At 63.5% G+C, this 18,715-nt stretch overlaps 3 protein-coding genes across 4 annotated transcripts; 2 read left to right on the top strand and 1 right to left on the bottom strand.

Moving 5' to 3' along the window:
* Positions 1–44: 44 nt before the first annotated feature.
* On the top strand, positions 45–3,971 carry PSME2 (proteasome activator subunit 2). Its single transcript, XM_054045643.1, has 11 exons — positions 45–149; positions 725–757; positions 848–910; positions 1,177–1,266; positions 1,358–1,400; positions 1,504–1,601; positions 1,773–1,841; positions 1,925–1,992; positions 2,243–2,297; positions 2,534–2,620; positions 3,792–3,971. Exons 1-11 carry the CDS (start codon positions 102–104, stop codon positions 3,870–3,872), a joined length of 735 nt encoding a protein of 244 aa, XP_053901618.1. The 5' UTR covers positions 45–101; the 3' UTR covers positions 3,873–3,971.
* A 1,349-nt stretch (positions 3,972–5,320) lies between these two features.
* EMC9 (ER membrane protein complex subunit 9) lies at positions 5,321–11,781 on the top strand. The gene is made up of 6 exons (XM_054045580.1): positions 5,321–5,401; positions 9,369–9,567; positions 9,758–9,834; positions 9,913–9,982; positions 10,168–10,262; positions 10,618–11,781. The coding sequence occupies exons 2-6, from the start codon at positions 9,370–9,372 to the stop codon at positions 10,796–10,798; spliced, it is 621 nt and encodes a 206-aa protein (XP_053901555.1). The 5' UTR covers positions 5,321–5,401; position 9,369; the 3' UTR covers positions 10,799–11,781.
* On the bottom strand, positions 11,271–18,487 carry PSME1 (proteasome activator subunit 1). 2 transcript variants are annotated; one of them, XM_054045578.1, is made up of 11 exons: positions 18,151–18,484; positions 17,316–17,348; positions 17,134–17,196; positions 16,671–16,772; positions 16,322–16,379; positions 16,107–16,204; positions 15,522–15,590; positions 15,378–15,445; positions 12,766–12,820; positions 12,391–12,477; positions 11,271–12,006 (listed from the first exon to the last, which is right to left on the bottom strand). In XM_054045578.1, the coding sequence occupies exons 1-11, from the start codon at positions 18,187–18,189 to the stop codon at positions 11,926–11,928; spliced, it is 753 nt and encodes a 250-aa protein (XP_053901553.1). In that variant the 5' UTR covers positions 18,190–18,484; the 3' UTR covers positions 11,271–11,925. The 2 variants fall into 2 exon arrangements, with proteins under 2 accessions (XP_053901553.1, XP_053901554.1); XM_054045579.1 differs by lacking the exon at positions 17,316–17,348 and having other exon boundaries at positions 18,151–18,487.
* Between the last annotated feature and the right edge of the window lie 228 nt (positions 18,488–18,715).

Raw genomic sequence — 18,715 nt, 5'->3', positions numbered from 1 at the left:
CCGGCAGGGGGCGCTGCCCGGGGCGGGACGGGGGGCGGGCCCGGCAAAGTGAAATCGAAAGGGGTCAGAGCCGGGCTCCCGCGGACAGACAGACCCGGACCATGGCCAAGGCCTGCGCTGTGAAAGTCAGCGGGGAGTCCCGCCGGCAGGTGGGGGGCTGCGGGGCCCCTAGATCGGGGGTGCAGCAGGGGGCGGCGAGATCGGGGGTGCAGTGGGGGGGTGAGATCGGGGGGGCGGCGAGATCGGGGGTGCAGCGGGGGGGCGGTGAGATCGGGGGGCGGGTGAGATGAGGGGGCCAAGGAGAGGGATGGAAACCTGTCCCCCCAGGACCCCCCAACTCGTTCGTCACCCCCGGGGATCCCCCTTCCGCTTCCCCAGGGGAATCCCCGAGCCGGCCACGTGCTGCGGGGGAGCGGGCCGGCAGGGGGCGCCGTCGGGAAGGGGGAAGGGGGCTGTGGGGCGAGGAGGGGACGCCGTGCAGTGGGGAAGGGGGTCGGCAGGGGGCGCTGTGGAGTAGGGGGGTACCGTGCTGTGGGGAGGGAGGTGGGCTGGGGGGGCCGTGGGGCACAGGGCCAGCAGGGGCACTGTGCCGTGGGGAGGGGGGGAGTCACCAGGGGGCGCCGTGCTGTGGGGAGGGGGGTTGGCAGGGGTCTTGAGCCCTGTTTTCACAGCCGTGACCCACCCCAGAGTCAGCTGCTTTTTCTTGCCCTCTCCGTGTTTTTAGGTCGAGCTCTTCAGGGAATCTCTCTTCAAAGAGGTAAATCTGCCCCCCCATGATTAACTGCCCCCCACTGGGATGAATTATCCCCCAAATACCCCCTGTGACCCCTCTCTCTTCCCCCCCCAGGCTGAGCAATTCCTGTCAACATTTTTACCCCAAAAAATCTTTCAACTGGACAAGTTCCTGAAGGTAAGAACGCCCCCTCCCCATGCACCCATACTCCCCCATGCACTGTCAGTGCCCCCCGGTGCTGGGACCCCACAACAGCCCTTGGTTGCCCCCAGTTGGGATCCACCCCGGGTCGCTCCAGAACACCCCTGCTGGTCTCCCCCACACTGTCAGCCCTGGGATCTCCCCCACACTGTCAGTGCCCCCCAGGTTGGCCCTCACACTCCTGCCCCCCCTTTTTTTCCCCCGGGAGAGCGCCCCCCACAGATAACTTTGCTGTCATGCAGGAGGATTCATTGAACATCAAGGATCTCTCGACCCTCCGGGCCCCCCTGGATATCCCCATCCCTGACCCGCCCCCCAAGGATGAGGACGAGGTGAGTTTTGGGGTAACCCTCCTCCCCCTGTGTTACACCACCCCGTGGTGGTGAGGCGCTGACCCATTTCCTGTCCCCTTCCCCCCTCCAGGACTCGACTAACATGGAGACGGATAAGGAGGAGAAAAAGGAGAGTGAGTTTTGGGGCAGTTTTGGGGGGGCAGGATTTTGGGGGGGCTGGGTTGGGCTGTGGACTCACCCCCTGTTGTCCTCCCTTTTCTCCCCTCCCCCCCCCAGCTCCCAAATGCGGCTACCTGAAGGGCAACGAGGCCATGGTGACGCTGCTGGGCCGGGTCAAGCCGGAGGTGCGGGAGCTGAAGGAGAAATGTGTTTTGGTGAGCCCCCCCGAACCCTCCTCTGCGCTGGTGCTGCGAGCTTCCCTGCAGCAGTGCCCACAGGGCTGCGAGCTTCCCTGCAATGGTGTCCCCAGTGGGTGGGGGATGCCAGGGCTGCGAGCTTCCCCCTAGCAGTGCCCTGGCCCCCTCTCACTGTCTCTCTGTCTCCAGGTCATCACCTGGATCCATCACCTGATCCCCAGAATTGAGGACGGGAATGATTTTGGGGTGGCCATTCAGGTAAGGGCCCCCTCAGTCCCCCCCTCAGCCAGTCCCCCCTCTACAGGCACCCCAATCTCACCCCCATCTCCCCCCTCCTCCAGGAGAAGGTGCTGGAGCGGGTGACGGCCATCAAGACCAAGGTCGAGGGCTTCCAGACAGCTTTTTCCAAGTGAGTTTCGCCATCCCCCATGTCTACCCCAGGGCATTGTGGGTCACGCCCCCCCAACCATGTCTCTGCCCCAGGGCATGGTGGGTAATTGCTTACATTGACTTTCATGCCTCAGGGAATCCTGAGTAATGCTCTACATTGGTGCCCCAGCCCCAGGGCACTGTGGGTAATACTCTCCCCATGGGTGTCTGTGCCCCAGGGCACTATGGGTAATGGTCTGGTCCTGCTCTCACTCTCTCTTCACCCCCAGATATTTCTCTGAGCGAGGAGATGCCGTGGCGAAGGCTTCGAAGGAGACCCACGTGGTAAGTGATTGGGGGCTGCGAGCTTCCCCACAGCAGTGCCCTGAGCCAGGGGGTTGGGGGGCTCTGGGGCTGTGAGCTTCCCCACAGCAGTGCCCTGAGCCAGGGGGTTGGGGGGCTCTGGGGCTGTGAGCTTCCCCACAGCAGTGCCCTGAGCCAGGGGGTTGGGGGGCTCCGGGGCTGTGAGCTTCCCCACAGCAGTGCCCCCAGCCAAGCTAACCAACGTCCCCTGCCCCCAGATGGATTACCGGACTCTGGTCCATGAGCGGGACGAGGTGATCTATGGGGAGATCCGGACCATGGTGCTGGACATTCGGGGCTTCTACGTGAGTATGGGGGGCTGGGAACGGGGAGGGGACCCTGTGGGGTGTGGTTCTGTGGGGGTCTCAGTGAGGCCTGGGCGGGGCAGGGAACAGGGAGGGGACCCCAGGGGGTGTGGTTCTGTGAGGGTCTCAGTGAGGGCTAGGGGGAGGCGGGGAACGGGGAGGGAACCCCGGAGGGTGTGGTTCTGTGGAGGTCTCAGTGAGGGCTGGAGGGAGGAGTGAACATGGAGGGGACCCCGTGGGCTGTGGTTCTGTGGGAGTCTCCGAGGGCTGGGGGGATCAGGGAATGGGAAGAGGACCCTGGGGGGAGGGGAGTTCTGTGGGGGTCTCAGTGAGGGCTGGGGGGAAGTGAATGGGGAGGGGACCCCAGGGGGTGTGGTTGTGTGGGGGTCTCAGTGAGGGCTGGGGAGGGCAGGGAACGGTGAGGGGACCCCAGGGGGTGTGGTTGTGTGGGGGTCTCAGTGAAGGCTGGGGAGGGCAGGGAACGGTGAGGGGACCCCAGGGGGTGTAGTTCTGTGGGGGTCTCAGTGAGGGCTGGTGGGGGAGCAGGGAATAGGGAGGGGACCCCAGGGGGTGTAGTTCTGTGGGGGTCTCAGTGAGGGCTGGTGGGGGAGCAGGGAATAGGGAGGGGACCCCAGGGGGTGTGGTTCTGGGGGGGTCTCAGTGAGGGCTGGTGGGGGAGCAGGGAATAGGGAGGGGACCCCAGGGGGTGTGGTTCTGTGGGAGTCTCAGTGAGGGCTGGTGGGGGAGCAGGGAATAGGGAGGGGACCCCAGGGGGTGTGGTTCTGGGGGGGGTCTCAGTGAAGGTTGGGGAGGAGCAGGGAATAGGGAGGGGACCCCAGGGGGTGTGGCTCTGGGGGGGTCTCAGTGAGGGCTGGGGGGGAGCAGGGAATAGGGAGGGGACCCCAGTGGGTGTGGCTCTGTGGGGGTCTCAGTGAGGGCTGGGGGGGAGCAGGGAATAGGGAGGGGACCCCAGGGGGTGTGGTTCTGGGGGGGTCTCAGTGAAGGTTGGGGAGGAGCAGGGAATAGGGAGGGGACCCCAGGGGGTGTGGCTCTGGGGGGGTCTCAGTGAGGGCTGGGGGAGCTCCAATGGGAGGGGTTCGGTTCAGGGGGAATCTCTCTGTGGGGGTTTCTCTGGCCCCCTCGAGCTCCTTTCTTTTCTCTCTCCTCCCAGGCCGAGCTCTATCACATCCTCACCCAGAACCTGGAGAAGCTGACAAACCCCAAGGGCGAGGAGAAGCCGTCCATGTACTGAGGGGCCCAGGGCACCTGAGCCCTGCCCCCCCCCCCCGAGCCCTGCCCCCCAGCAGGGGAGGGGCCGGAACCAGACTGCAAATAAACAGTTCCCCCAGAACCTGCCTCCTGTGTTGGTGTCTGGCCCCCAGGGCATTGTGGGAACAGGCCCCTCAGCGTCTGTCCCCCAGGCCATTGTGGGAATGGGCCGCTCCTCGCCCGGTGCCCGGCCCCCGGGGCATTGTGGGAATGGGCCCCTCGACTCCTGGGGCATTGTGGGAACGGGCCCCTCGGCGTCTGCCCCCCAGGGTGTTGTGGGGAACGGGGGCCCCTCGGCCCTGGGGCATTGTGGGAACGGGCCCCTCGGCGTCTGCCCCCCAGGGTGTTGTAGGGAATGGGCCCCTCGGCCCTGGGGCATTGTGGGAACGGGCCCCTCGGCGTCTGCCCCCCAGGGTGTTGTAGGGAACGGGCCCCTCGGCCCTAGGGCATTGTGGGGAATGGGCCCCTCGGCTCCTGGGGCATTGTGGGAACGGGCCCCTCGGCGTCTGCCCCCCAGGGTGTTGTGGGGAACGGGGGCCCCTCGGCCCTGGGGCATTGTGGGAACGGGCCCCCTCGGCGTCTGCCCCCCAGGGTGTTGTACGGAATGGGCCCCCTCGGCCCTGGGGCATTGTGGGAACGGGCCCCTCGGCGTCTGCCCCCCAGGGTGTTGTAGGGAAGGGGCCCCTCGGCGTCTGCCCCCCAGGGTGTTGTGGGGAACGGGGGCCCCTCGGCCCTGGGGCATTGTGGGAACGGGCCCCCTCGGCGTCTGCCCCCCAGGGTGTTGTACGGAATGGGCCCCTCGGCCCTGGGGCATTGTGGGAACGGGCCCCTCGGCGTCTGCCCCCCAGGGTGTTGTAGGGAAGGGGCCCCTCGGCCCTGGGGCATTGTGGGAACGGGCCCCTCGGCGTCTGCCCCCCCAGGGTGTTGTAGGGAAGGGGCCCCTTAGCGCCTGGCCCCGGGGCATTGTGGGAATGGGCCCTTCGGCACCTGGCTCCCGGCCCTGGGGCATTGTGGGGAACAGGACCCTCGGCCCCTAGCCCCAGGGGCATTGTGGGGAAAGCACCGTGGCCCTTTGATTAGCATCTGTGCCCCAGGGCATCATGGGTAGCGCCCTGTCATCCCCCTTTGAGCCTAGCCAATTGTGCCCCGCCCCCGCCTTTTAACATGTGCCCCAGGGCATGGTGGGTAACGCCCCGTAGCCCCTCCCCATGGGGCAGGGATATGTCTTTTCCGGGTTCTGCTGCTCCTGGGGCCGCTCTAGGCGCCGCCTCTATGGCTCTGGAGGACCTGGGGGGGCACGTTCGGGATGGGGGCAGCACTCGGCCAATCGGCGAAGACAGCAGCGGCCCCATGCCCTTGTGGGGAGGGCGCACTGGCCAATCAGGACCCAGAGAAGCAAAGCACACACACTCGAGACGCGATTGGTCTGTAGTCAGCCAATCAGAGGGCGAGGGGGGCAGCTGTGGGGACCCTGACAAGCAATATCCTGGGGGGGCTCAGTGCAGGGGGAAGGTGAGAGCCCAGGGCGGGCTAGGGGGGGGGGCTGCGTGTCGGGAGGACTGGGGGGGCAGGGCTGGGCTAGTGGGGGGCTGCGGGTCGGGAGGACTGGGGGGGCAGGGCTGGGCTAGTGGGGGGCTGCGGGTCGGGAGGACTGGGGGGCAGGGCCGGACTAGTGCGGGGGGCTGCGGGTCGGGAGGACTGGGGGGGCAGGGCCGGGCTAGCGGGGGGGCTGCGGGTCGGGAGGACTGGGGGGCAGGGTTGGGCTAGTGGGGGGCTGCGGGTCGGGAGGACTGGGGGGGTAGGGCTGGGCTAGTGGGGGGCTGCGGGTCGGGAGGACTTGGGGGGCAGGGCTGGGCTAGTGGGGGGCTGCGGGTCGGGAGGACTGGGGGGGGCAGGGCCGGGCTGGGCTAGCGGGGGGCTGCGGGTCGGGAGGACTGGGGGGGCAGGGCCGGGCTAGCGGGGGGCTGCGGGTCGGGAGGACTGGGGGGGGCAGGGCCGGGCTGGGCTAGCGGGGGGCTGCGGGTCGGGAGGACTGGGGGGGCAGGGCCGGGCTAGCGGGGGGCTGCGGGTCGGGAGCAACTGGGGGGGGCAGGGCCGGGCTAGCGGGGGGCTGCGGGTCGGGAGGACTGGGGGGCAGGGCCGGGCTAGCGGGGGGGCTGCGGTCGGGAGGACTGGGGGGGGCAGGGCCGGGCTAGTGGGGGGCTGCGGGTCGGGAGGACTGGGGGGGGGGGGCAGGGCCGGGCTAGTGCGGGGGCTGCGGGTCGGGAGGACTGGGGGGCAGGGCTGGGCTAGTGGGGGGCTGCGGGTCGGGAGGACTGGGGGGGTAGGGCTGGACTAGCGGGGGGCTGCGGGTCGGGAGGACTGGGGGGCAGGGCTGGGCCGGGCTAGCGCGGGGGGCTGCGGGTCGGGAGGACTGGGGGGCAGGGCCGGGCTAGTGCGGGGGCTGCGGGTCGGGAGGACTGGGGGGGGGCAGGGCTGGACTAGCGGGGGGCTGCGGGTCGGGAGGACTGGGGGGGGCAGGGCCGGGCTAGCGGGGGGCTGCGGGTCGGGAGGACTGGGGGGGGCAGGGCCGGGCTGGGCTAGCGGGGGGCTGCGGGTCTGGAGGACTGGGGGGGGCAGGGGCCGGGCTAGCGGGGGGCTGCGGGTCGGGAGCACTGGGGGGGCAGGGCCGGGCTAGCGGGGGGCTGCGGGTCGGGGAGGACTGGGGGGCAGGGCCGGGCTAGCGGGGGGGCTGCGGGTCGGGAGGACTGGGGGGGGCAGGGCCGGGCTAGTGGGGGGGCTGCGGGTCGGGAGGACTGGGCGGGCAGGGCCGGGCTAGTGCGGGGGCTGCGGGTCGGGAGGACTGGGGGGGTGGGGGCAGGGCTGGGCTAGTGCGGGGGCTGCGGGTCGGGAGGACTGGGGGGGGGGGCAGGGCCGGGCTAGTGCGGGGGCTGCGGGTCGGGAGGACTGGGGGGCAGGGCCGGGCTAGCGGGGGGCTGCGGATCGGGAGGACTGGGGGGGTAGGGCTGGGCTAGTGGGGGCTGCAGGTTGGGAGGACTGGGGGGCAGGGCTGGGCTAGTGCGGGGGCTGCGGGTCGGGAGGACTGGGGGGGGCAGGGCCGGGCTAGTGCGGGGGCTGCGGGTCGGGAGGACTGGGGGGGGGGGCAGGGCTGGGCTAGTGGGAGGGCTGCGGGTCGGGAGGACTGGGGGGCAGGGGCCGGGCTAGCGGGGGGCTGCGGATCGGGAGGACTGGGGGGCAGGGCTGGGCTAGTGGGGGGCTGCGGGTCGGGAGGACTGGGGGGGGCAGGGCCGGGCTAGCGGGGGGCTGCGGGTCGGGAGGACTGGGGGGGGCAGGGCCGGGCTGGGCTAGCGGGGGGGCTGCGGGTCGGGAGGACTGGGGGGGCAGGGCCGGGCTAGCGGGGGGCTGCGGGTCGGGAGCACTGGGGGGGGCCGGGCTAGCGGGGGGCTGCGGGTCGGGAGGACTGGGGGGCAGGGCCGGGCTAGTGGGGGGGCTGCGGGTCGGGAGGACTGGGGGGGGCAGGGCTGGGCTAGCGCGGGGGGCTGCGGGTCGGGAGGACTGGGGGGGGCAGGGCCGGGGCTAGTGGGGGGCTGCGGGTCGGGAGGACTGGGGGGGGGCAGGGCCGGGCTAGTGCGGGGGCTGCGGGTCGGGAGGACTGGGGGGGGTGGGGGCAGGGCTGGGCTAGTGCGGGGGCTGCGGGTCGGGAGGACTGGGGGTGGGGAGAGGGCCGGGCTAGTGCGGGGGCTGCGGGTCGGGAGGACTGGGGGGCAGGGCTGGGCTAGCGGGGGGGCTGCGGATCGGGAGGACTGGGGGGTAGGGCTGGGCTAGTGGGGGCTGCAGGTTGGGAGGACTGGGGGGCAGGGCTGGGCTAGTGCGGGGGCTGCGGGTCGGGAGGACTGGGGGGGGCAGGGCCGGGCTAGTGCGGGGGCTGCGGGTCGGGAGGACTGGGGGGGGCAGGGCTGGGCTAGCGCGGGGGGCTGCGGGTCGGGAGGACTGGGGGGGGGCAGGGCCGGGCTAGTGGGGGGCTGCGGGTCGGGAGGACTGGGGGGGGGGGGCAGGGCCGGGCTAGTGCGGGGGCTGCGGGTCGGGAGGACTGGGGGGGGGGGGCAGGGCTGGGCTAGTGCGGGGGCTGCGGGTCGGGAGGACTGGGGGGGGGGGAGCAGGGCCGGGCTAGTGCGGGGGCTGCGGGTCGGGAGGACTGGGGGGCAGGGCTGGGCTAGCGGGGGGCTGCGGATCGGGAGGACTGGGGGGGTAGGGCTGGGCTAGTGGGGGCTGCAGGTTGGGAGGACTGGGGGGCAGGGCTGGGCTAGTGCGGGGGCTGCGGGTCGGGAGGACTGGGGGGCAGGGCTGGGCTAGTGGGAGGGCTGCGGGTCGGGAGGACTGGGGGGCAGGGCCGGGCTAGCGGGGGGCTGCGGATCGGGAGGACTGGGGGGCAGGGCTGGGCTAGTGGGGGGCTGCGGGTCGGGAGGACTGGGGGGCAGGGCCGGGCTAGTGCGGGGGCTGCGGGTCGGGAGGACTGGGGGGCAGGGCCGGGCTAGCGGGGGGCTGCGGATCGGGAGGACTGGGGGGCAGGGCTGGGCTAGTGGGGGGCTGCGGGTCGGGAGGACTGGGGGGGCAGGGCCGGGCTAGCGGGGGGCTGCGGGTCGGGAGGACTGGGGGGGGCAGGGCCGGGCTGGGCTAGCGGGGGGCTGCGGGTCGGGAGGACTGGGGGGGCAGGGCCGGGCTAGCGGGGGGCTGCGGGTCGGGAGGACTGGGGGGCAGGGCCGGGCTAGCGGGGGGGCTGCGGGTCGGGAGGACTGGGGGGGCAGGGCTGGGCTAGTGGGGGGCTGCGGGTCGGGAGGACTGGGGGGGGGGCAGGGCTGGGCTAGTGCGGGGGCTGCGGGTCGGGAGGACTGGGGGGCAGGGCCGGGCTAGCGGGGGGCTGCGGGTCGGGAGCACTGGGGGGCAGGGCTGGGCTAGCGGGGGGTGCTGCGGGTCGGGAGGACTGGGGGGCAGGGCCGGGCTAGCGGGGGGCTGCGGGTTGGGAGGACTGGGGGGCAGGGCCGGGCTAGCGGGGGGGCTGCGGATTGGGAGGACTGGGGGGGTAGGGCTGGGCTAGTGGGGGCTGCAGGTTGGGAGGACTGGGGGGCAGGGCTGGGCTAGTGCGGGGGCTGCGGGTCGGGAGGACTGGGGGGGCAGGGCCGGGCTAGTGCGGGGGCTGCGGGTCGGGAGGACTGGGGGGCGGGGCAGGGCTGGGCTAGTGGGAGGGCTGCGGGTCGGGAGGACTGGGGGGCAGGGCCGGGCTAGCGGGGGGCTGCGGATCGGGAGGACTGGGGGGCAGGGCCGGGCTAGTGGGGGGCTGCGGGTCGGGAGGACTGGGGGGGTAGGGCTGGGCTAGTGGGGGCTGCAGGTTGGGAGGACTGGGGGGCAGGGCTGGGCTAGTGGGGGGCTGCGGGTCGAGAGTGAGGGGCACCGGCTGTGTTAACCCTTTGCTGCCTGGCAGAATGGGCGAGGTGGAGGTCTCCACCCAGGCCTATGCTAAGATGTGCCTCCACGCCGCCCGGCACCCCCACGCCGCTGTCAATGGGCTGCTCCTGGGGCGCCGGGGGGGCCCCCCCCAGTGTCTGTTCCTCACCGACTGCGTCCCCCTTTTCCACAGCAACTTGGCTCTCAGCGTCATGCTGGAGGTGGCTCTGAACCAGGTGGGCAGCAGGGGGCACTGTGGGGCAGGGGGTGGTCGGGGCTGGGCAGGGGGGCTCCCTATGGGGTGGGGGGGCTGGGGGCGCCAGGCTGCAGTGGCTGTTGGGGGCTCCGTGTGGGGGGCTCCGTGTGGGGCAGCAGGGGGGCGCTGTATGGGGCACGCTCCCCTTTCAACCTCTTCCCTCTCCCCAGGTTGATCTGTGGGCATCTCGCTCTAACCTGCTGGTGGCTGGGTACTACCAGGCCAATGCCGGGCTGGACGACATGAGGTAACTTTAGGGGTCCCCAGGGGGGCAGGGAGGGGGTCCCCATTCCCCCCTGACATCTCTCCTGCCCCCCCCATGTAGCCCCACCCCCCTGGCTCTGAAGATGGCTGGACGCCTGGCTGAGCTCTCTGAGGGTGCTGTATTGATCATGGTGAGATCTGGGGTTTTGGGGGGCTGGAGTGGGCCCCCTAGGGGCAGGGTGTGTGTGTGGGGCTGTGATCAGGGACCCCATGGGGGTGCCTACAGAGGGTGGGGGGCTGTGATTGACATTTGGAGGGTGGTTGGGGGGTCTTCCCAGCGTGCCCCCCCAACTGTCCCCCTTCTCCTTCCCCCCAGCTGGATAACCGGAAACTGACCCAGAACCCCCGCGTGCCCCCCGTTGTTGTGCTGGAGCAGCGGGATCGGCACTGGCTCCCCAAGGACAAGAACCTGTGAGTGGGGTTCCCCCAAAACCTGCCATGGGCCCCCCATGCTACCCAATCCCTGGGAATGGGACCCAGGAGTCTGGGATGGTGCCCCCACGATGCCCACCCCTCAGGGTTACCGAGGATGGGACCCAGGCGTTCAGGATGTCACCCCCCACACTCCCAGCCCTCAAGGTGACCAAGGATGGGACCCAGGCGTCCAGGACGGCGCCCCCCACCCCATGCTCCCAACCCTCAGGGTGACCGGGGATGGGACCCAGGCGTCCGGGACAGTGCCCACCCCACGCTCCCAGCCCTAAGGGTGACCAGGGATGGGACCCAGGCGTTCGGGACTTACCTCACCCCCTCCTGTCTCTTTCAGAGTCATGTGGCACGACTGGGAATCCTCCCGCCACATTTGTAAGTCCCTGCTGGAGGCTAAAGCTCACACCCAATTGGTCGACTTCGACGCCCACCTTGATGACATCAGACGGGACTGGACCAATCAGCACCTCAACACAGAGATCGCCCGGCTGGTGTCTGTCGCCAATGGCAGTGCCTGAGGGACCCTATTGGCTGGCCTGGGGAAACCAGGGCTGTATTCTGATTGGACTGCTTGGAACAATGGCATGCCCCCATTGGCTGGCCCAAGTGAAGACTCAGCTGACTTTCACTGATTGCTTTATATTTATTCCACCCATTCCCCTCCCCCAATGAGCCCAGACTCCTCCCATCAGCCCCCAAATGCTACATTTAGGTCCCTTTGTTGGCTACGTTTTTGCAGATTTCACAAAGTTTTTTATTTTGGCCTTTAATTTCCTTTTGGATTATTTTTATTTTTCCTTTTCGGCACCTGATTGTTCTGTCGTTTTCCCAGCATCCTCCTTCCCCTAAGCGATGAGTGTCGGACGGCAAAAAACTGAAGGCCATTCAATGCCCCAAACCTCCTGACATGCAAAATATGACCGTAAAAACCCCAAGGAAATGTCACCACCGACCTCAGACCCTACAGAATTTGGGGCCATTTGCTTTCAATTCATTAATTTTATTTTATTGCAACTCCTTAAACCGCTAAGGAACATAAGGCAAAACTAGTTGCGAAAAGGACAAAATAAAGAATTAAAATGCCAAAAACCTGAACTTGTGGGGGCAAAATCTTCCCTGTAAGGCGGTGGGTTGGATTTCTAGTCCCGGGATTTGTTTTGACATTCATGGTTTCCATTTCATGACGCTCGTCGTACTGAATCATGCTCGTTTACGGCTTTTCTTCACTGGGGCCAGGCTGAATTTTTGCCATTTCACGCAGACTTGGGGGCAGAGACTGTGTCGCCAGCAGATCTCGTCCTTTCATTTTTTTGCTGCTCAATTTCCTTTTTTTTTTTTTTTTTTTTAAGTTTTTTTTGCATCTTGAAAATGATTTCCCAGGTCTGTTTTGGGCCGTTCAGTTTCCTTTTCTGGCAAACAAAGTTTCATTTCCTTAATTTCCCAACAACCTCGAACATTTTCCATTTTGCAAATTTTTGGCATTTTGTTGCCTTTTTTTTTTTTTTTTTTTTAAATCAAAACTGGCCGCGAAACCCCTAAAGCTCTATTTTTCTGATCAGCAGCAGGTGGCACGACAGGAAGTCCCGCCTTTGCCTCTCTTCCCAACCCGCCCTGCGATTAGTGGAGGCCAGAGGTGAAAGGTCGCTCAGTAGATCATGCCCTTGGTTTCGCCCCGTGGCTTCTTGATCTTCTCGAAGTTCTTGACCACGATGTCATAGAGAATGGCCTGGGGGTGGGAGGAGATGGGGGAGTCGGTCTAGGATTGGGGTGCTGCCGGCTTCTAGGGGTGAGGCTAAATTAGGGGTTCACCTCTGTCCCCCACAAGTCCTACCCTGGGGGATCCAGGTCTTCTGGGGTCCATTAATGTTGGCCTTCACCCCCCAAACCCGCTCCCCCCCAGAAAAGCCCCCCAACTCGGCTGTCTCTCCCTTCCCAGATGGCTGAGGCCGGGGCAGCCTGAGAGTGGAATGGGGGTTAAGGGGAGAAGTGGGGGGACGGGGTTACAACACAGAAGAGAAGCTGCCCCCCCTCCCCATTCACTGCACTCTCCCAGCTATTCCCCTCAATCCCCCTGGCCGAACCCTCTGATTCCCCCCACCCCCCCACTCACGTAGAGGTTCCGGATTTCCATCACCATCAGCCGGATCTCAGCGTATTGCGCCTCGTCCAATTCGTGCACCAGCTGCCGGTAATCACCCTGCGGGGGGCAGAACCAGGGAAATGAGGGGCCCAGTGTCTCCCCCACCATCCCTGGTGTCCCAGAGCCCCTGCTGGGAACCCAGGCTTCCGGGCAGTCCCCCTCCTGTGCAGTGGGGAACCCTGGTGTCCGGGCACCCCCACACCTCCCCCGCACAGTGGAGAATCCTGGCATCAGGGCGCCCCCCCCCCTCCCACACAGTGGAGAACCCTGGTGTCTGGGCACCCCCTCTCCCGCACAGCAGGGAACCCAGGCGTCCGGGCGGCTGCACCCATCCCAGACACTCACCACGTGAGGATTTTTGGCCGCTTTAGCCACTGCGTCGCCTCTCTCGGAAAAATACCTATGTGTGGCGGGGGAATCAGAAGTCAGAGCTGAAGCCCCAAATTGGGGGTGAGGAAGGACGAGCAGGGGGCTCTCATTGCGGGGGGCGCCTTGCAGGCGGCTCCCCCTACAAGGGTAGCCCAATCTCTCCACTGTGTGACCGTCATGAAGTTTTGGGGCAGTGAGAATTTCCTTGTTTTCTACCCTCCTAACTTAACAAAATTGCAGAAAATGTAACGCGCCCCCCTGAACCAGGAAACGATCTGCAGGTAACAAAGTTGGATTTGCATTCAAACCCTCTTGGCCGCGTTCATTGATTTGGCATTGAGCAGCATTAGGCTTGTTACGTTTCCTGGGGGGAGGCTTTGGTTTTGCAAGATTAAAAATTTGGCATTTCCGATTTTATTTTCAATCTTGAGGGAACACCAGTGACCAAGGAATTTCAATGTGCACAAATACTGGTCCCTGCAAAGTATTATGGCTCCTTGTACTGACCTCAAATTCGATTCATAACACAGAACTGCACGTACAAAAACATAATGAACTAAAATGTTTTGCATTTGACAAAAATTTTTTGCATTCTGGAAACTAACTATTTTTTTTGCTAGTTTTCAAGCTTAAATGTTATGTGGAAACTAAGTTTTATTGCATTTAATTTCCTTTGGGGGGGGGGGGGGGCAGGATAATTTTGCATTTAACAATTTTTGCATTTACTCTTCACAGCTTTTTTAAATTGCAAATTCAGTTGCTAATTCCACAAACACATATACCTGGGCTTAATGTTAGGTCTATTACCCGTGATACTAACACCCAGGAGTAAAGTCAAGCACATGTATATTCGTAGGATTGTGGCTTAAAGATTTTGCATGTAATGTTTTTTACTTTTTTTAAAGTGCAAGAATTTTAATTTCCAATAACGAGGAAATTAACACACAAAATATTTTTCCAATCTTTACGTTTGCATTGAACAATTTTTTTTACAGTAACCTTCCCCTTTGCATCCTTCACATTTTGCATTTAATGTTTTTTGCATCTACCGACACTGTGCATTTTAACTTCCTTTTTAAATTACAAAATATGAAGGCTGCAAAGGAGAGGAAAAATTGTAATGTAAAACTTCTTAAAATATCAAATATCAAGGTTGTGAAGTCGAAATCATTGTAATGCACAAATGGTTGCTAAATGCAAAATAAGATTGTTTTAAATAGGAGGCAATTTAAAATGCACATTTTAAGCTTGGGGGCAAAGAAACAGAATGTGTGCTGGTAGAGAGAAATTTTTAATACAAACAAATGTTATGAATTGCAAGTTTTATGGTTCTGAAACAAAAATTAAATGCAGGAAAATGTGCAAAGTAAAAAAATAAACCTGCAAAATTAGGGAATTTTAATGCATAGAAAAGGGAAAGTACTGAGGGTGTGAAAATACCTGTTTGTTTGTTTGCATTTTAGTTTCCTTAGTTTGGCTTTTGCAAATTAAAATTTTTGCATTTAATTCAGAACATGGCTGCAAAGGGACTGAGGAAACAATTGTTTTGGATAAAACTAAAGGCCAATTTAACTTGGAAAAACAAATGGGAAAACATTTCAAATGGACAAACTGTACTTTGCAAACAAACAGAATTTTAATGGAAAACCCCTTTGAAGTGCAAAACTTTAAGGCTGCAGAAACAACCAAATAAACTCAAATTTGATTTTTAAACAGGTTTTTTTTAAATTAAATTTAAGTGGAAATTTTTCAGTTCTCCGAAAAACCAAACCAAACGGCCACCAAAACTTAAAGGCCGACAACTTAGTTAAATGCAAACGTTCTAATTGTTAATGAAAAAGAAAAAACAACAACCTGTGAAATGCAAAATGGTCTTTTTGCAACCTTAACATGTCACATCTCACAAAGATTTTGCATTAAAATGTTCCGTCTAGTCAATGCTCATCGTTTTCCCATTGAACGAAGTTATTTAGGCATTAAAATGTCCTTGGTTCCTGATGACCCTAAATGTTTTGCTGTGAACAAAGCTCCCCCACCCCTTTACATTAAAACTTCCTCTCTTTTGCAGAGTATTAAAAAAATTAACAAAATTGGTGTCGTTTTAATTGCCTCCTTTTTGGGGCAAGCTTAAAAATTTGCATTTCCACAAAACGTGGCATTTGAATTCCTGCTTGTTGGAAAAACGACACTTGTTTTTAATGAGCATTTTGGACATTTAATTTCCTTGTTTTTTTTAAATAAATGTCTCGGCATTGGGCGCAACATTTGGGATTTAATTTCCTTGGGGATTTTTGTGAGCTTAAAAGGTTGCATTGAATGAAGTTTGTTGCCATTTCGATTCCTTGCTTTTGTGAAAAAAAAAATCCAATTTTTCCTTTTAAGGGTTTTTGGCATTTAACTCCTTTGGATTTGTCAAGCTCTTTTCCCCCTGCATTTAACAGCCAGTTTTGCCCTTGAATATTCTTGGTTCTTGTGGGTGGTTGGTTGATTCTTTGTTTTGCTTTTAACCAAGTTGATGGGACGGGGGTGGGAGGGGTCCCTGGCTTGGATTTGGGGGTGGAAGGGGTCCCCCCAAAATTGGGACTCACTTGGAGATCTGGGTCTGAAATCCTTCCAGCTTCGTCCGCAAGCCCGTCATCAGCTCAAACACCTTCTCCTGGGGAGGGAGAGAGGGGGGGTTAATGAGCTGGGGGGGTAAGTGGGGGGCAGGTTGGAGAAGGGGGGACACTCACCTGGACTGCGACTCCAAAATTGTTGCCGTCTTCGATACGGGGCACCTGGAGTTGAACCCAGACAGAGACCTGGGGACGAGAGAGACCATGAGTGTGTATCCTTCTGCCCTGTTGGAGGGGATGGGACCTGCTGGGTGTGTTACCTAGGCGTGTGGTGCATCCTCTTACATTGTGTGCACAGGGGACGAGCGTCCTGCAGGGGGTGTGTTTCACGGTGGCAGTGTCCAGGGTCGTGTTGTGTGCATGGGGGACGAGCGTCGTGCACGGGGCATGTTGCACGGTGGCCTGGCCGGGGCCGTGTTGTGCGCACGGGGGACGAGCATCGTGCAGGGTGTGTGTTTCACGGTGGCAGTGTCCAGGGTCGTGTTGTGCGCACGGGGGACGAGCATCGTGCAGGGTGTGTGTTTCACGGTGGCAGTGTCCAGGGTCGTGTTGTGCGCACGGGGGACGAGCGTCGTGCAGGGTGTGTGTTGCACGGTGGCCTGGCCGGGGCCGTGTTGTGCGCACGGGGGACGAGCGTCATGCAGGGTGCATGTTGCACGGTGGCCAGGCCGGGGTCATATTGTGGCTCCGTCTCACACTCACCAGCCCCAGCTCCTCCTTGGCGCCCTGGATCTCAGCTTTCACTCGGCTCACCAGCCCCACAACCGTCTCGTTGCTGCTCACGGGGCCACAGGGGGGCGCTGGGGAAAGACAGACAAATGGGGGGTCGGACCCACAGACCCCCAGAACCAGCGGGGCTAGGGGCCCAATCCCCGTCAATGGAGGCCCCTCCCCCCAGTTCTGGGCCCCCCACTCACCTTTATCCTCCTCCTCCGACTTCTTCTCGTCTTTCTTCTCTTCCTTCTTTTCTTCCTTCTGCCCCGGAGGAGAAGGACAGGAGAAAATGGGGGTGTAGGGCAGAAGTCTCAGCCCCCACCCCAATCACCCTCCTTCCTTGAGGGGTGATGGAACTGTAGAACCCCCCGATCCGGTGAACCCCCCAAAAGAACAGAATGAGAAGATGGGGGTGCAGGGAGGGAGAGAGCCCCAGATCTGACCTGTGTGTTTGTGGGACCCTTATGACCCAACTCCCCCCCCCCCAGTCTCAGCTGTCATGCCGGGGGAGCGTGTTGGGCTCCCCCCGATGTTGGGGTCCCCCCAGCTCACCTTGCGGCGCTCGGCTTTTGCCTTCTCCTTGGCGGGGTCGGGGATGGGGATGTCGAGCGGGGCCCGCAGGGACTCAAAGTCCCCCACGTTCAGCGCCGGGTCCTGGGGGGACGGGGAGGGGTGGTGAGCAGCTGGGCCCCCCAGAGTGACCTTTCACCCTTGCCCCAATCCCCCTCTCCTGGTCCCCCACTTTCCCCACCCCCCATGATGCCCCCACCCGTCCCCTGAGCCACCAACCCTGTTCGCAGCCCCCATAATTCCCCCACCTAGCCCCCCAATCCCCTTCCAGCCCCCACATTCCCCCAAACCCTCTTGCCCCATCCCCAAATCTGCCTCCCACCCTCTGCCCCCAAAACCCTCTAATGTCCCTCCCTGCCCCCTGACGATCCCCTTAAATCCCCCCACCCCGTGTCCCAGGCAAACCCACATTCCCCCTCCCACCCCCTCCCTGCCCCCCATATACCTTGAGGAAAGCATCCAACTGAGTTATCTTACTGGGGAACCGGGTCCCAACCAGCGCTTCAGCCTGGGGGGAGGGAGAAGAGGGTCAGTATGGGAGTCACTGCTGGGGGGAAGCTCACAGCCCTGGGTCCCCTCCTCCCACTGGCTGGGGGCACTGCTGGGGGGAAGCTTGCAGCGTCTCACCTGGGCGCAGAGCTGGGTCCGGAAGGAATCCACCTGCGGGAGGGAAAGAAATTTCGGGGGGGGGGGGTCAAATGTCCCAGCAGGACACGCCCTCCGCGTCCCCTCCCCCCGCCCAGGCTCTCTGCCAGCCCCCAGCAAGCCTGGGCTCCCTGCCAGCCCCCCGCCCCGGGCACCCCGCCAGCCCCCGACACCCGATCCCCCCGGCCACCTGCCCGGCCCTGGCCCATCTGCGCTGGTGATGGGGCGTGGAGGGGCCCTTCCCCCCCGGCCTGGGAACCTACTGCCCCATGGAAACCTCCCCACTGGGGTCACCGTGCTGCCCCCTCAGGGCGATGGGCAGGGCCTGGGCTTGGGGAGAGGCACAGACACCCTCATCTACCCCCAGCTGCACCCCGAATTCCCCAGGCAGACACCCAATCCAGCACCCCCTCCCGTCCCCTGAGTCCCCCAGGCCAACTCCCCCCTTCCCACGAACCCCCCAGCCCAGCTGCCCCCGAGCCCCCCAGCACCCCCGTCCCATGAACCCTCCAGCCCAGCTCCCCCTCGCCCCCCAATCCAGCACCCCCTCCCTTCTCCCGAGCCCCGCTCCCCCCAAGCTCCCCAGAACCCCCATCTCAGCACCCCCCTTCCCCCGAGCCCCCCAGCCCAACACCCCTTCCCTGCCTCCCAGCCAAGCTCCCCCCTTCCGGCTCCCCGAACCCTCCAGCCCTCCCTTTCCTGCACCCCTCGGCCTCACTCCCCCTCCGTGTCCTCCAACCCACCCCCCAACCAGGCCCCACATAAATCTGCTCCCCCCCCGCCCCATATTTCCCCAGCCAGGTTCCCCCCCCCTCACCTGGGCCTCGGCCTGGGGGCTGATCCGCAGCGCAGCCATGGGGGGGTCGCTGGGGGATGCGTGACGGAGCTGGGGGGCCCGAGGCGCGTGGCGGGGGGGATGATGGTGCGAGTTGAAAAGTGAAAACGAAACTGACGGAGTCGCGGGGGAAGGGCGAGTCCGAGCTGCGAGCTTCCCACAACAGTGTCCCCAGTGGGGGCGGGATCTCCGGGCTGCGAGCTTCCCCCAGCAGTGCCCCCGGGGGGGCGGGGCTGGTCCGGGTTGCGAACTTTCCCCCGTAGTGCCTCCGGCGGGAGGGATGACCGGGCTCTAAGCTTCCCCCAGCAGGGGAGGGATGTCTGGGTTGCAAGCTTCTCCCAGCAGTGCCCCCAGGGGGCAGGGTGTGTGGGTCCGGGCTGCGAGCTTCCCCCCCACAGTGCCCCCATCTATGGGGGGGGGGGTTGCTGGGCTGTGAGCTCAGAGCAGTGCCCGCAGCTAGGAGAAGGGAGGACTCCAGTGCTGCAAGCTTCCCTCCAGCAGTGCCCCCACCCTCAGCTATTCCCCCAGGGTCCCCTTCCCCCCTCAT

Source organism: Malaclemys terrapin, chromosome 12 (assembly GCF_027887155.1).
Source record: "Malaclemys terrapin pileata isolate rMalTer1 chromosome 12, rMalTer1.hap1, whole genome shotgun sequence".
NCBI lineage: Eukaryota > Metazoa > Chordata > Testudines > Emydidae > Malaclemys > Malaclemys terrapin.
This window is presented reverse-complemented; position numbering and strand designations above follow the sequence as displayed.